A 15,749-nucleotide genomic window follows, 5' to 3' on the forward strand; every position below is an offset into this window, starting at 1 on the left:
ATATAAATGTTACTGGATCTAGTTAACTGAAGATATTTTTGAATGCAAGGTATGATATTAAAATGAAATTAACATCTGGGAGATCAAAAGTGTTCGCCAATAAATTTCAAATTAATTTACTTATTTCTAAAGTTTGTTCCTCCTACAAATGAATTTGAAACTAAGTGGATATGTTAATCTGTAAGTGATACATAAAATAAGTAGTTTTCATTGTCTGTTGTTAGCGTGTTGCATTTTTCTTGTGAATTAGGTGCTGCACTGTGTAGTTCAAAAGTAATTGCACTTCAGGTTTTGCTCAGATTTTTTAACAATGGAGTTTACAAAACTATAATTCTTCACAAAACAATCACATAGATAAAACTCAGTATTTCTTTTGGAAAAATCTATCTCATAAATAAATTGAAATCATATTGTTTGTAAAAGTAATATTAAATTCAGTGAGGTTAAATTACAGTTTCTAGTCTCTAAATGAGTGGAGATGCTTGATTATAATTTGCTGTAGTTCAATTCTTGTTATTTTCTAATGTAATATTTCTTTTGTATTACTATAGTTGACAGGGAATAATAAGTTACCAAACATCCTTAAGTACAAAAATTTGTAAGATCATATTTCATTCTCAGTTATGCTGATTACATTATTGTCAAATTTAAGAGACTCCTGTAGTCTTTTTGGTGTTGTTTTTTGTTTGGGGTTTTTTTAATTGTTTTTTTTTTTTTTTTTACTGAATGAGTTTGGACTATCCTCCTGATGGACTTTCTTTTTTGCATAATGACCAGAAGTTTGATGAAGTCTCTTGACAGATTTTTAAAAAATAGCAGTCGTTTCTGTTCAGATTCTCAGAAGTCCCTTCCTCTGAACTGCAGCAGCTGGAAGCCCTCTGGTCTCTACTTTGGAGCCTTTGAAATTATGTTCTGTTCTATAAAACTTCCTGTACCAGTTTCATGACTGTACTTTCTTATTTTCTTCTGTAAGGCAGCAAGCAGTGAGATTAAAATTTTTTATTTGTATTTGCTAAGTCTCTCCTTCAAGGGGAGGAGCTAGTTGTGTAGGAATCTTTTCTACTGACAGGAAGGGGTCTCTTTGGTTGTTTAATTCTTTGCTTACTTTAATATGGGTTTGGTTTACTTTAATATGGCTTACTTTAATATGGGTTTTTACAGAGTGCACTGTCAGCAAGTTTGCTGATGACACCAAGCTGGGAGGAGTGGCTGACACGCCAGAAGGCTGTGCTGCCATCCAGAGACCTGGACAGGCTGGAGAGCTGGGCAGGGAAAAATTTAATGAAATAGAACAAGGGCAAGTGTAGAGTCTTGAATCTGGGCAGGAACAACCCCAGGTTCCAGTATAAGTTGGGGAATGACCTATTAGAGAGCAGTGTAGGGGAAAGGGACCTGGGGGTCCTGGTGGACAACAGGATGACCATGAGCCAGCACTGTGCCCTTGTGGCCAGGAAGGCCAATGGCATCCTGGAGTGTATTAGAAGGGGGGTGGTTAGTAGATCGAGAGAGGTTCTCCTTCTCCTCTACTCTGCCCTGGTGAGACCCCATCTGGAATATTGTGTTCAGTTCTGGGCCCCTCAGTTCAAGAAGGATAGGGAACTGCTGGAGAGGGTCCAGTGCAGAGCCACGAAGGTGATTAAGGGAGTGGAGCATCTCCCTTATGAGGAAAGGCTGAGGGAGCTGGGGCTCTTTAGCTTGGAGAAGAGAGGAGACTGATGGGTGACCTCATTAATGGTTATCAATATGTAAAGAGTGAGTGTCAGGAGGATGGAGCCAGGCTCTTCTCGGTGACAACCAATGGTAAGACATGGGGCAATGGGTATAAACTGGAACACAAGAGGTTCCACTTAAATATGGGAAGAAACTTCTCAGTGAGTGTGACAGAACACTGGAACAGGCTTCCCAGGGGGGTTGTGGAGTCTCCCTCTTTGGAGACATTCAAAACCTGCCTGGACACTGTCCTGTGTAACCTCATCTAAGTGTTCCTGCTCCAGCGGGGGGATTGGACTAGATGATCTTTTGAGGTCCCTTCCAGTCCCTTACACTCTGTGATTCTGTGATCGGGGGGAGCTGAGGTGAGAGCAAACTCTCATGTCTGATAACACTGAACAGTCATGAGAGAGTGGAAAGATAAGAATGGATATTTGCTCTCACTCCATTGACAGATCATCCATCAGTACCATTAAAGTAATTTTAACTTTTCCTTGTATCCAGATTATGTTGATTGGTTTAGATTTTTGTGGTCTCCACAACACTGTTGGTTTAGGGGGATAGGGCACTTGGACAGCTTTGAAGAGATCTATGAAAACTAACTAGGAAAAGAAAGCAGTTGTCAGTAAACACAGATTTGTTATTTAGGCATATGGTTATGTGTTATTTGTTGAAAATTCCTAGTCTTGACTGTTAGATTAAATAAGATAAGGATGTAATTAGCCACTGGCTGACTTTGATGTTCAAAAATGAAAGGTTTGACAATAAGTAATAACTGCTTAGGACTGTTATATTTGGTATAAATGTATTCATTGCTTATTTAAATAATGCAAATAAGTGGTATTTCAAATGAGCAGAGGCATATTCCAATAATATCTGAAGAGTGTTAGAACTTTAACATATTAAACTCTTAATTGTCATGCTTTAAAAAAAGAAAGTTTGTCCTGGAGTCATCAAAATGGTTCATCCAGAATTCAGCATGAGAGGATCAATCTTCTTTGTGGTTCTGAAGAGGAATACATTCACATTTAACCATCTTGGATATGAAGTCTCCAACTGAATCCCTTACAAGGTGTAAATGGGGAAGTGGTAATTTATCTGTTGTGTCTTCAAGATGATTTAGAAATCTCTGGACTTTAAAGTCTACCAAACAGTATTAATAGAGCAGAGTATTATCATTCTGCTAAAACAAAGCTCAACAACCATGCATGTGGTTCTTATTTAGACTTGTTACCTTTTCACAGGTATTTACAAAAGGCCCATTTCAGTTTGCAGGACAAGTAGTTCTATAAGTTTTTAGGCTATCATCCTATTATACTCATTTGTTGAGAGAGTTTAATCTGGGACTTAAGACAATCATCGGGTTTGCAAGAAAGCAGTAACATCGGAGACTTCAGCACTAGTGGTGTTCTGGCTGCTGCTTTGGAAAGATTTCAGATTAAATGGAAGAATGGAGATACTTATTTAATACAGCTCCCCTCATCCAACTGCTCTCCCTAATACTTGCTCAGCTTCCAAGTATATCTGTTCTCAGGATGGATATTCTTCAAATCACGATTGACTTTCACTTTCAGCAGAAATGTATTCAAAGGTATCTGTGGTTATTCCAGTGCAATGTGTTTTCGCACAAAGGTTCTACAGTAATTAATTAATTTCTAAATCTGAAAGTGCTCATTGTTTTGACACACAGATATTTCCAAAGATGAAGGCTACAACCTATCTCCAGGAATACTGTTCATAACAGGACAGGTGAGACATAACTCCTTGGAAATCCAGCTAAAGTCTTTTTCCATTTCAAACTTGTGGTTCCTGTAATATTTTGTTTCTTGCACCACAGTGACCCATTTAATTTGACAGAACATCTCTGCTATTTTTTTAGAATAAGATAGTTTATGATCTTACTTTGAGTACCAAGGTACTGCCTTTTAGTGTGCACATTGCAATTTAAAGAGAACATCCATGCAGATTTGCCAAGCCAAAAGAATGCATACATAGGAGAATAACTGGGATCAGACTGTACTCTGAACTGTCAAAAATTTGTTCAAGGAACTGGACAAAATGTAGATACATTTTGGATGTATCTACGTTCTTGAGGGGGGGGGGGGGGGGAGTGAATAATGTTTCTAAAAAGAAAAGAATTTGAAAACATCAAACTTGGATACCTGATCTCTAATATAGTCAGAAACCTCTTCTGTGCTTTACTACATATTCCTTTTATTATGAAAACTTCTACAAAGGGTGAAGCCAAAAGATCCTGATCACACTTTATTGGTCTCAAGAGCTTGTGAGCCTACTTGTTCAGAACTGTGGCAAGCTTTGAACCTAGGTCTGCAGGATTTGAAAGAAAAGTATTAGTCTGATATTTTGGCAAAGTCCTAGATCCTGATAATAAAAAGAAATTCTGCTATCTGTGGAATGAAGTGGATGAATCTTGGATACTGATGCCTTGAAGGATATGAAGTATATTTGAATGGATATTGTAAAAGTTCCTAAGTTCATCAGTTCGTTATGACCCTAAGGCATTTGGAGACTCATCCCTTAACAAGGCAGATTTATGCAAACTTGCATATGTATGATTGTAAAAGAGAAGACCTGAAGACATCTGTTTTCAGAGGTTAATTACTCTCTCCTCACTTCTCTGATACTCTGTTGATTATTCTCATATAAGTTCAAAGTGAGTTCAAGATTTGATAAAGCCCTCAAAGCCCAACGGCATTTTCACCTTTCATATTTCTGCAGCTATGATGGCAACCTGAAAAGTTTTTGTGCTCATTCAGTGGAGTCTTTCCATTATGCTCGATGAAGATAGTGGTACTATGTACTCATCCTACATTTAATGCCCTAGTTCAACCTGATATTTTCATATACTTGGGCCAGCTTTTTTGTCCTAGATCCAAAAATTTCATAGAGGCAAACCAGTAACGATCAAGTCTAGTTCTGAGGATCGACATCAAGATGCACTGGAAATATGAAGAAATCTGTGAGTAATCTGTAACTCCGTCTGCAATCACCTTGCCATTTAGGAAAAGGAAACTTTGAAGGCATCTCTTTCTTCTCAGATAAGATGTCAACAGGTTGTGCTTATAAGTTACTAAAACATCAGTACTCATTTGTCAAGAGAAATGAAGGTGCATCAAAAGAGCTCTGTATTTAGAGGGAAAATACCAAGTTGTGATGTGATCATCTATTTACATGTTCTCAACTTAAAATTTGACTTTTTGAATGATGATGAAGAGCAGCATTTTGAGCCTGGTCAGTTAAGGAAGTTCAAGAGAGGAAAATTCGTCCTACCTGAATTGTTTTGGTTCTTTAATCTTGGAGCTCTCAGCATGAGGGCTCTGAAAGGTGAGTTTTGGTTGATCCAGCTACAGCAGTTTAAGACATCACAGCTCCTGGCCATTTGCCTTGCTCCTATAGTAGGGATAGCAGAGGGAAACATTTGATTGACTCTTAGATTACTTGTTCAGTCTGATAGGTTAATGCAAACCATCTTCAATAGAGTCTTAGGCTGTTGCACTGGTCAATGAAATGCACTTGTGGAAATGTGAATGTGTGTTCCCTTCTCTTTCAAGTGATAACCTCAGTTAAACGAATGGGACAGGTAACTGGTAACAAATGTTTCAAAGGCTACTGTTAGATCCACAATCTGAGCTTTACAGGACTTTTTCAGTATGGCTGACATTTCTGGATTAGAATAAAAAAGCTGACTATTTCCTAATAACACAAGTTTTTCAATTTGTGTTTCAAATTTAATTGAGAAATAAGGTAGTGATGTGTGTTTGTATGCATGTATATTAATGTTTATGTTAAAAAAATAATCAAATTTGAAATCTATTAGTCTGGAAGCTTCTACTTCATGGCCATTCCTAAGACTTGCCATGAAACTCAGGGAGGTCAAAGCCCTCTTAGTTACAAGGAGAAAAAGATTTTTTGTCACTGCATGAAGGTTTCAAACATAGAATCATTTCAGTAGGAAGAGACTCTCAGGATCATCGAGTGCAACCATAACCGAACTCTAGCACTAAACCATGTCCCTAAGAACCACATCTAAATGCCTTTTAAACACCTCCAGGGATGGTGACTCCACCACTTCCCTGGGCAGCCTTTTCCAATGCCCAAAACTTGCTACTTGGGAGAAGAGACCAACACCCTCCATGCTACAACCTCCTTTCAGGTCGTTGTAGACAGCAATAAGGTCTCCCCTCAGCCTTTTGTTATCCAGGCTAAACAGCTGCTCCTCATCAGACTTGTGGTCCAGGCCCCTCACCAGCTTCATGACCTCCTCTGCACTCTCTAGTATTTCAATGTCCTTCTTATGATGAGGCACTGAAAACTGAACACAGTATTCAAGGTGAGGCCTCACCAGTGCTGAGTACAGTGGCACAATCACTTCTCTAGTCCTGCTGGCCACACTATTCCTGATACAAGCCAGGATGCTGTTGGCCTTTTTGGCCACCTGGGCACACTGCTGGCTCATGTTCAGCCGGCTGTTGATCAACACTCCCAGATCACTCTCTGCCATGCAACTTTCCAGCCACTCTTCCTTGAGCCTGTATCATGTCCTGGGGTTGTGACCCAAGTGCAGGACCCAACACTTGGCCTTGTTAAACCTCATACAATTGGCCTCAGCCCAATGATCCAGCCAGTCCAGATCTATCCTTATGGCCTTCATAACCTCCAGCAGGTCAACATGTCTACCATAAAGTTGGCAAGCATTCCTACAGGTTTTGTTGAACTTTTCAAAGTTCCTTATTTGCAGTTGACCAGTTTCTGCATGGAGTTTATTGTATCTCTGTATACTGTCTTCCAGCCATTAAATGTTGTACATAATTTTGTACTTTTAGGATGTTAGAGATATACAGACAGATTTTAGAATTGAAATTATGAAAAAAACCCAAACAAACACAAACCTTTTCACATCACCATGTTACTGCTTGTTACTGTGTTCTAATGTTTTGGAGATGATCCTTCAAAGTTTTAATTCTTCTGAATAAGAATCTTCTACAAGTATAGAAGAAATTACAAGTCATATATTATAATTCTGATTTACAACTTGATCGGTTGGGGTTTTTTTTCCTTGGAGTTTAGTTCTCTCTTCCTTGATTGCATCCTTCTTACCCTTCCTCTGCTCCCTAAAAGAGAGCTGGCTCATTGCATCTGGTGATAAGGCACCACAAATCTAGGCACAAAATAAGTTATTTTTCTTATATTGCATTTGTGGTCTAGATGTTTTGACAGTAGATCTAGAACAGAATTTCCAACCTGTGTTTGGTCATTACTTAGACATAAAATCATATTCCCTGATTACAGAGTAAATCATTGCTTTTTTGACATATTACAAAATTGTAGTTGAGAAATGAGAATGTAAGCCTTAGTGCAGGTAGGGCTTTTGAGTTTTATGGCATAAAATAATTTTAGTTTAGAGTACCATGTTGGTAATATAAATAGGTTGTATGTAGAACATACTGTTTTTGATATTTCCATGTGCTTCTCATTTTGATGAATTCTACCAAATTACAGGGTGTGTGGTTGGCTCACTTTTTATCTTTTTGTATTCTACTCTTTAAGATCTTTTAGTGTGAACTGAAAAGATTATTGCAGAGTCAAGCTCTTGACACTACGTTATCACTGAACTTTTTTTTTTCATCTATGAAAAGCATTAGGGTTGCAAAGAGAAAATATTCAAGCTTTTCAGTGTGTAGTGACCTCTCATCTAATACATATGTGTTATGATATAAACTCCTTCTCTTCATATACTCCTTGTTTCAAAGAGAAGCATGGAGTGTTTTAGTTACTTTAATTTTTGTTCATCATTCATGTTTTCCCTGGCTACAGTATGTATGAAGTCCAGCTGATGCACCGAACCAAGTAAGGTGAACCTCTGTCTTAATCATTGCAGATCCTTGCTTAGTTCATGTATAAATGAAGCATCCTGAATCTGCAGAAGATAATATTTTATAGTAGTATTCCTCAAAACTTGCTTCAAGTGTAAATTGATTTTTTTTTTGTTTGTTACATATTGCAGCTGCTTTATTAGATGATTCTCTTGGGAATTTTACAGAGACTTTGATTTCATATGTTTTGAGGGTGTGTTTTTAATGATTAATTGGCACATGTGGTAGACTGACAACAAATGATAATCTGAATACATTTAAAAGTATTAGAGAAGCTCTATTCTTGCTTTTAAACTCAATGGGGTTTTGTGCACATACATGCTGAGGAGGCTTAATTGGTGGGGATGGAGGGGAATGGACATTTTTGCTTGGATATTCACCTGTTTCTATATATAGTATTTGTGACTTTTTCTTTTAATTTGCAGATAAACCTCTGAAGAAACGAAAACAAGAAAACAAACCACAGGAGGCTGGAGGTGCTACTGGAGGAAATAGAGCAGCTTCTCAGGAGACAGGTTCTGCAGGAAATGGGGCAAGGCCAGCGTTGATGGTTAGTATAGATCTGCAGCAAGCAGGAAGAGCAGACTCTCAGGCAACAGTAACTCAGGATTTGGAAACCATCAAAAAACCTGAAGAAATTAAGCAGTATAATGATGGATTTGTGTGTGTTCCCCAAGAAGACACTGTTGGAGTTCTTAAATTTAAACCTGAAAACCATCCCGAGATTTTTAGGAAAGCGTCAGACTTTGAGGGTCAAAAGACAGATATTCAGCAAAATGAAACCAAACAAATGGAATTTCAGCAAAATGTGAGCAAGCGGTTGGAAAGTAAACACAATGAGAACAAACAGGTAGAAACTAAACATGAAAGTAGACAAATGGAAGTGAAACACAATGAGAACACACAGACAGAATCAAAACAAAATGAGAGCAGGCAAATGGAGATGAAACAAAATGAGGGAAAACAAAATAATGGCAAGCAGGAAATAAGGCAGAGGCCCGAAACACCGAAACAGAAGAGTGAAGGCAGGCCTGAAATGCCGAAACATAGACATGATAACAGGAGGGACTTGAGTATACCATTGTCAGATAAGAAAATTGAAATATCCAGGCATAAACTAGATGTGAAATCTGATCCTTCAAGGATAAAATCTGAAAGTAGATCTGATCCAACAAAACAAAGGCCTGGTGGGCGTTCAGTTTCTGATATACCGAGGCGTGATCATGATAGCCTTAAACAAAGATCTGAAGACAAGGAGGAGTCAGAGAGATACAGAGGAGATCCATCCAAGATTCGAAGGCCTGAATATTTGAGATCCTCAAACAAAAATGAACATGATTCTAAGCATGGTAATAAATCTGATGGTTCAAAAATTGAGAAATTTGAAAGGAAACATAGACATGAGTCTATGGAATCAAAGGAAAGGTTTTCTTCTGGGGATCAGAAATCAAGACCTGACAGCCCACGCATTAAACAGGAAGGTAAAGGAGATTCTAGTAAATCAAGACCTGATAAACCTGGTTTTAAATCACCCAACAGCAAGGATGAACGAAGGACAGATGGTAATAAAAGTAAAGTATATAGTAATAAAGCACATGCTGATAATAAAGCAGAGTTTCCCAGTTATTTGTTGGGGGCAAGATCTGGCGCACTGAAACATTTTGTCATTCCAAAAATCAAGCGTGATAAAGATGGCAATGTCACTCAGGAGTCAAGAAAAACTGAATTTAAAGGTGAACAGAAGGACAAAGTAGAGAAGATTGGGCTAGTTGATGATTTAAATAAAGGAGCTAAGCCTGTAGTTGTCCTTCAAAAGCTTTCATTGGATGATGTGCAGAAATTTATTAAGGATAGAGAAGATAAAACAAGGGGCTCTTGTTTTAAACCTAACAAGAACAAGTCATCCAAATCTAATAAAGGTAAGATTTTTTAAATGTTAATTGCATTATATCTTGTACACTCCTGTTCTTTTAAATTTGTTACTCTTGTGGTTAAAAATTAAATGCAAACATTTAATAGTTTATATGCTTGGTTATATGGTGATTTTGGTGAACAAAGTGAAACTTGTCTATGGGATTGTTGTTATTGGAAATCTTGCTACAGTGTAACTGAAATTATTTGTTTGCTTCAATGGAAGTTCGTAATGTGGGAACACTTAAATAGTCTTAAACTGTACTTCAGCTACATTAGTAATGTATTCAATTAAACATAACTGCTGTATGAATGATTTAAACTGGTTTAAGTGTGTCCGTATAAGGGACTGGTAGTATTGTAGCTAAATCAGTATAGATGGAGTGGTGGGAAATACTATGTATAGAAGCCATAAGATTATTTTATATTTTTAATTGGAAATGAGATGTGTTTTTTCCGAGGGATGTTTTGACATGATGAAATAAGAAAGCAGTTAGAAAGTTCCATCTGCCTCTTTTACACTATAAATACAAGTCTGTTGGGAAGCCTCCACACTTTAGTCTGTATGACAATAAGCTTTCAAAAAGGTTCTGTCTTTAGGAGAATTCAGATATTGTTGTCTCTATGGTCCAATGTATGCAGAAAGAGGAAAGGAACTGGTAAACAATGGACTGGCATTTTCAACTTAATAATATGAATAGGAAATTATTCAAAATAGTTTGTAGGTTTGATATTTGACTGTTCTCTTCAGATTTAACACTTTTTAAATAAGATTGCTTTTCTTCTTGGTGGTGTAATTTTGGCTTCTTTGGTTTCAGACTGAAGTAGATAATTTCAAATTGTGAAATCAATGTTGCTAACTGGTCAGGGTTCCTTTCTTTTTTAATGTTTAGCTTTTAAAACATTTACATTTCTTACATAGTTATGTTTATAGATCTGTCCTGTCTCAAAAATAGACAAATAAATTGACAGGGGAGAGGATTTCAGCTGTGTACAGGATTATTTATGAATGCAGTTCCAGGTATAATATTGCTCATGAATGTGAGATTGCAAATGTTTTCTTACAAAGTTGATCTGATAAGAAATGATATAGAAATCATCTTTGTGAATGTATAACTGTTTATGTGCACGTGTACAGAGTTGATGTTTGTATAATGAATTTATTATGCTGTGTCTTTTCTCTATCTACTAACCTGATTGTGTTGACTCTTAAAGTCTTGATAATTCAGGATGAGTATTACTTATTTCTAAAATATTAACCTCCTTGTTAAATATTTTCTCTTTATCCTGGAAATATGAACATTCCCCTCCTCCCTTTTTGAGGTTCAGAACAGGCAAAATTTCCATTTCTAACAATAATAGGTATCTAGAGTTGTACATAAAATTATGACATCTTTACTGTCAGCTTAGTCTAAAGATTTCAGATGAAAATGTTATGTTTTTCATAGAGAATACTGAAAACTTTCTGATGGAATTCAGCTGTAGTCTCAAAAGGATAGATTTTGAATTCACACAATTCTACATGCAATTTTTAGAGCACTCAGAGCCATATACAGTGCATGTATGCTTTCTAAAATGTTTCTGAAGTGTAGACTTTTTGTAGTCTGTGTTGTATGTGGCTATTTAAATAGTATATTTTAGTAATATGTAAATATGACACTTATCCAATTGACATGACTAGTAGCTGTGTCACACACGAGCAATGCATTGATTTTAAAGTCAGGTTTATAACTTTTCTGCAGTGTTTTTGTGTATTTTGTGTTTTCTGAAGTCGTATGTTTCTTACATATTCTGAAATAACTTGGGACATATTTTCCAGGGGAAAAAAAGATGTTTGAATTGGATATCAGTCTCTTTGCTATTATATCTAGAATAAGACTCTTAAAAGTGATACTAGAAATAAGTTTTGTGGAAAGAATAATGTTGTAACTATGTTTCTAAGTTTTGAGTGTTCATCCAGGCAGATTTTGGAGAAAGTGTCTTTGAACTTCAGATTTTTCATGTGTATTCTTAGTTTTATATTTTTTGTCCAACTTTCTGGTAACCTACTTCCTAGGATATATTATGCTAAATAATAAGGTGAAATCCAGTGTTTTAAAAGGTTCATGATTCATAAAGATATCTCTTCATAAGTCAAAGTCTATTTGTCAGCAACTGACTGATTTAGAAAATATTCTCTCCAACTGAGAGAAATAGCATTCACTGTTTTACTCCGTGCCATTTCCAGTTATAAAAATGTTAATACACTAGGAGATATAATTTTTGTAAACATTCTTTATTTAGTTCATCCTATATTTCTTAATACATTGTAGCAAATCTTTTCTAGTGTTGCCTTTTTACATCATTATTCTACTTCTTCTCACATCCCTCTTATTTCATGTAGCTTAGTATATTTTGCTTTGTCTTTTCTCCTTTTACCTCCTTTCTCATCCATTCCTCCCCCAAGAAAATGTCTTCTCCTGGCTTTGTCATATACAACATCATTGCTGTGATTTCTCTGAAATACAGTTTAAAATAGGATTAGTTCAGCTTGTTCAAAACACCATTTAGATAGGCATTCTGTCCTAAGGGACATTCATTGTAAAACTCAGTAAAAGTGACTTGTTTTGAGCTAAAATTAATACTGTGTATACTGAAAGTATATGCAACTGTTTACATTGTTTCAGTAAACTTTAAATTTGGCAATTTTATAGACAGGCTTGACATTTTATTAATTTTGACTGTGATAGTTGTAGTACACAATTGTTAAGATTGAACGATCCCAACAGTTCCTTTTGGCATTTACAAGGAAGAAATAACATTTTTCTCTCTCTTTTCTTTGAGCATTTTTCTGAAAGATGCACTCTAGCTCAGAGGAAAGTTATGGAAGTTTTTTTTATAGTAAAAAGTTAATAGTTAAATATAAATATATTATAAATTATATAATATAAATATATTAAATAGTTAAAAGGCCTTATGGTGAAATTTTGTGGCCTGTTTTGTCCAAGTCAGAATGAATTGTAACACTTTCTTTTTCTTCTGATTTTAACATCTGTGAATGCCTTTTATCCTGGTTTTAATGCAAATGTATGTTGTTGGGGAATCAATTAAACTTTTCCCTTTGAGTTTGTACCTGCAATGGGGAGGTCATGTTTGCTGTCTTTTCAGAGCTTCAGCGAATACCTTATCTGCTACTTCTTATAGCTATACTGATCACCTACGTTGAGATGGGAGCTGTTACCAGTTTTAAAGTTACTGCATTCTGAACAAGACAAATTTTGCTTTCTTAAAGTATGAAACAGAATAATGAGAAAAACTGTAACTGTGTTAAGGAGATGTCCAAGTTGGTTTTCCAAAATAAGTACCACATATGTAATGCAAGTTTTACTTCTAGGACAAATGAGTGCATGTTTTTAAGACTTGTGCAGAAACACCTTTTGGGTCTTCAGATATCACCTAAAAAGGCTTTGTTGTTTAAAAAAAAAAAAAAAAAAGTTATAACTTCACTGCAGAATCTAATGCTGAATGCTATTCCTTCATTGTGTAGATAGTTATTATAGGATTTTGTTATCTGTACTACACAGAACTTTAAACACAGGTTTTCGTTGCTCACTATGAGTTTTCCTAAATATACCGTGTTCAAAGGTCCTCTTCATATTTTTACAGGTGTAACTAAAAATTTACTGCTGCTTAATCATCTTTATGTCATAGTGTTAAAACAACGCTTCTAGATTTATCTGTGTTCTATGCTTGTGTGTTGTTGTGATTTTGTGGGTTTTTTTTGTTTGTTTGCTTGTTGTTTGTTTGGGTTTTTTGTTTTGTTTTGTAGTGGTGGTGTTTTGTGGGGTTTTTTGTTTGTTTTTGGTTTGTTTTTTTTGTTTGTTTGATTGTTTGTTTTTATTCCAGATTACTTTTTCAGAGCTGATAATAACTATAATTTGTAGTCAGTGATAGGTTGTAACAGCATAAAATTCCATGGCTTTTGTGTAACATGATAGTCCATCTTTGAGTTCTAGCACTGCTGGAAACAGTTTCACCTGTGAAACAGACTAATCAATTAGGTGCTCATCTTCTAGGTAGGACTGACAAGAAAGGAAGTATTCCAGAATGAAAAGCTGTATCCAGATTGTGCTGGCTCACTGAGCCAACTTCTGATGTTTCTCAGAGTTTTCTGGGCAGCACAGCAGAGCTACTCACCAATACTTTTTGGTACAGCTGAAAACTGTACACAAAAAGGGAGTATCAATTTTAAACATTTGTTTAAATCCTTCATGTATAGGACTTCTGCAAAGACAAAATTGGCAAACCTTTGAGAAAAATAGCTTGTGAATATTAACTCATCAAGAAGACTTTAGAGTTCAGCTCAAATTTATTTCCAAAATAACAGTCTCTTGATGCTGGGACAGACATACTGTTGTACTTACGGAAATCAGTGGGGCAAGCAGCTGTGCTGCAAGGAAATAACTGGAGTAAAAGCATATTTCCTTTGGAAAGGAAAAGGCTGAAACTCAACTTGCTTACTACAGATTGTGCTTTTGTAAAGATAACTACTGTGAAAGTCTGTAATTCCACAAATCTGAAATTTAGAATCACTCTCTTAGAGTTCCTGGTAGCAACTGCATTTGCATGTGGGAAGGCCAGAGTAATAACTGATTAAGCATCTTGCGTGTGCATACACTGCCAGGTTGATCAAGCATGTCATAACTTTCTCTGAAGTTCTCCAGTAAATTATGCCACATTTCAGAGAATTAAAGGATATATTTCATGATTTATAGCAAGGAGATTATCTTGATTCTTCTAAACTGAAGTCTTTAAAGCTTCTCTTAAACTCTAAATTTAACTGAATTTGTAGAATAAACATAACTTTCATAAGAATACTACAATCTTCCTGGTTTTCCTCTTTTCTGCGATATTAGTGACTACCTCTTTTCAACTTCACTAGTCTACAAGAGGGACTAGCTGTCCCTCGTGGCATTAGAAGTATTTAAAGATATGTTGAGTTTGCAGGGGATCCATTGCAATATGCACTTTGTCCATTTAACTCTATATTTTTTTTTCTCCTTTCTGGACTGAACGGGTTGATAGTTAGAAAAATATTCCAGGCATTGTTTAGTCAGAAGCCAAAACCAAACTATATGTAACCAGTTAAATCCAATAGTCTAGGAAGATCTCTGTTCTCTAGCATGGATTGTTCCTACTTGCAGGGATATTTTTAGGCATGGTGCATCTGTCCTATCCCAAAAAGTATATTGGGATATGTGTGGGCATTGTACGTACTCTCTGTGGCCTTTGCTTTTGGTGTTAGTTTTTCAGAAGTAGATGTTAGATTAACTGCTATCGCTAGATGTCGGATAAACTGATATCAGCAGACAGCAGGAATTCAGCAGCTGCACACCCGAGTCCTTTCTTGTGTTGATCTGTTACCAGTACAGTAGGAGACATTTTCAGCACACTGCTTTTCCTGGAGGCTGCTTGAGTTATTTTCTATTTTTGTCTTTGCCACCAAAGTAAATATTTTTATTCTTGCTCTCATGGTTGTTCTTAAGCCTTCTCTGGATAATAAGAGTGAACTTTGTGTTGTACATCTAGTTCTTAGCAACAACAATAAACTTGACCAAATCTAATAGTTTCATTGTACTTTAGTTCATCTGAAATATGATGCTTTGTCTGTTTGCAGATTTAGGAATGCATTGTTTAATTAGTTCACTTTTGAAAAATTACCTTGGCACATGTAAGTGTGTCACAGGGGAGTGATTTAGGATTCTGCTTACTGCAGAACAATATTTAGATTTCTCAAAGAAAAGTGTGACTTAAAAGAGTTTGGTGGCAGGTTCACTCTATTATTTACTGCATGGGGGAAATATGTCAAGCCTTCTTACCTTCTCTCCAGGAACCTGATACCCATTCACAAAGCAAACTTTCAGGTGTCTTCTCTCTGGTGGCCTGTACCCATTCGTGAAGCAAACTTTCAGGATTCTTCTCTCCCTAATAACTGTTTGCTCTGCAATCTGTTTTAGAACTCTGGAGGCAAACTTTCAGGGGAGGCCTGATACCTGTTGCAGTGCAAAATTTTAGGATTCCTCTCTCCCTGATAACCATTCGTTCCGGAGTCTGTGGTTTGCTCCGAAGGCAAACTTTCAGGGGAGGCCCGTACCCATTTGCAAAAGCAAACTTTCAGGTGTTCCCTCCCTGATAACCGTTCACTCTGGAGTCTATATTTTAGACCTCCAGAGGCAAACTTTCAGGTGAGGCTTG

At 36.4% G+C, this 15,749-nt stretch overlaps 1 protein-coding gene across 1 annotated transcript in view; it reads left to right on the forward strand.

Moving 5' to 3' along the window:
* LOC308051434 (nipped-B-like protein) overlaps window positions 1-15,749 on the forward strand; it is a 198,798-nt gene that overhangs the window by 116,925 nt on the left and 66,124 nt on the right. Inside the window, exon 11 of the mRNA XM_080361861.1 lies at window positions 8,030-9,523. Within this exon, the coding sequence (XP_080217987.1) occupies window positions 8,030-9,523 (1,494 nt within the window). The remainder of the gene's footprint in view (window positions 1-8,029; window positions 9,524-15,749) is intronic.

The sequence above is a fragment of the Nesoenas mayeri genome (genome assembly GCF_963082525.1).
Source record: "Nesoenas mayeri genome assembly, chromosome: W".
NCBI lineage: Eukaryota > Metazoa > Chordata > Aves > Columbiformes > Columbidae > Nesoenas > Nesoenas mayeri.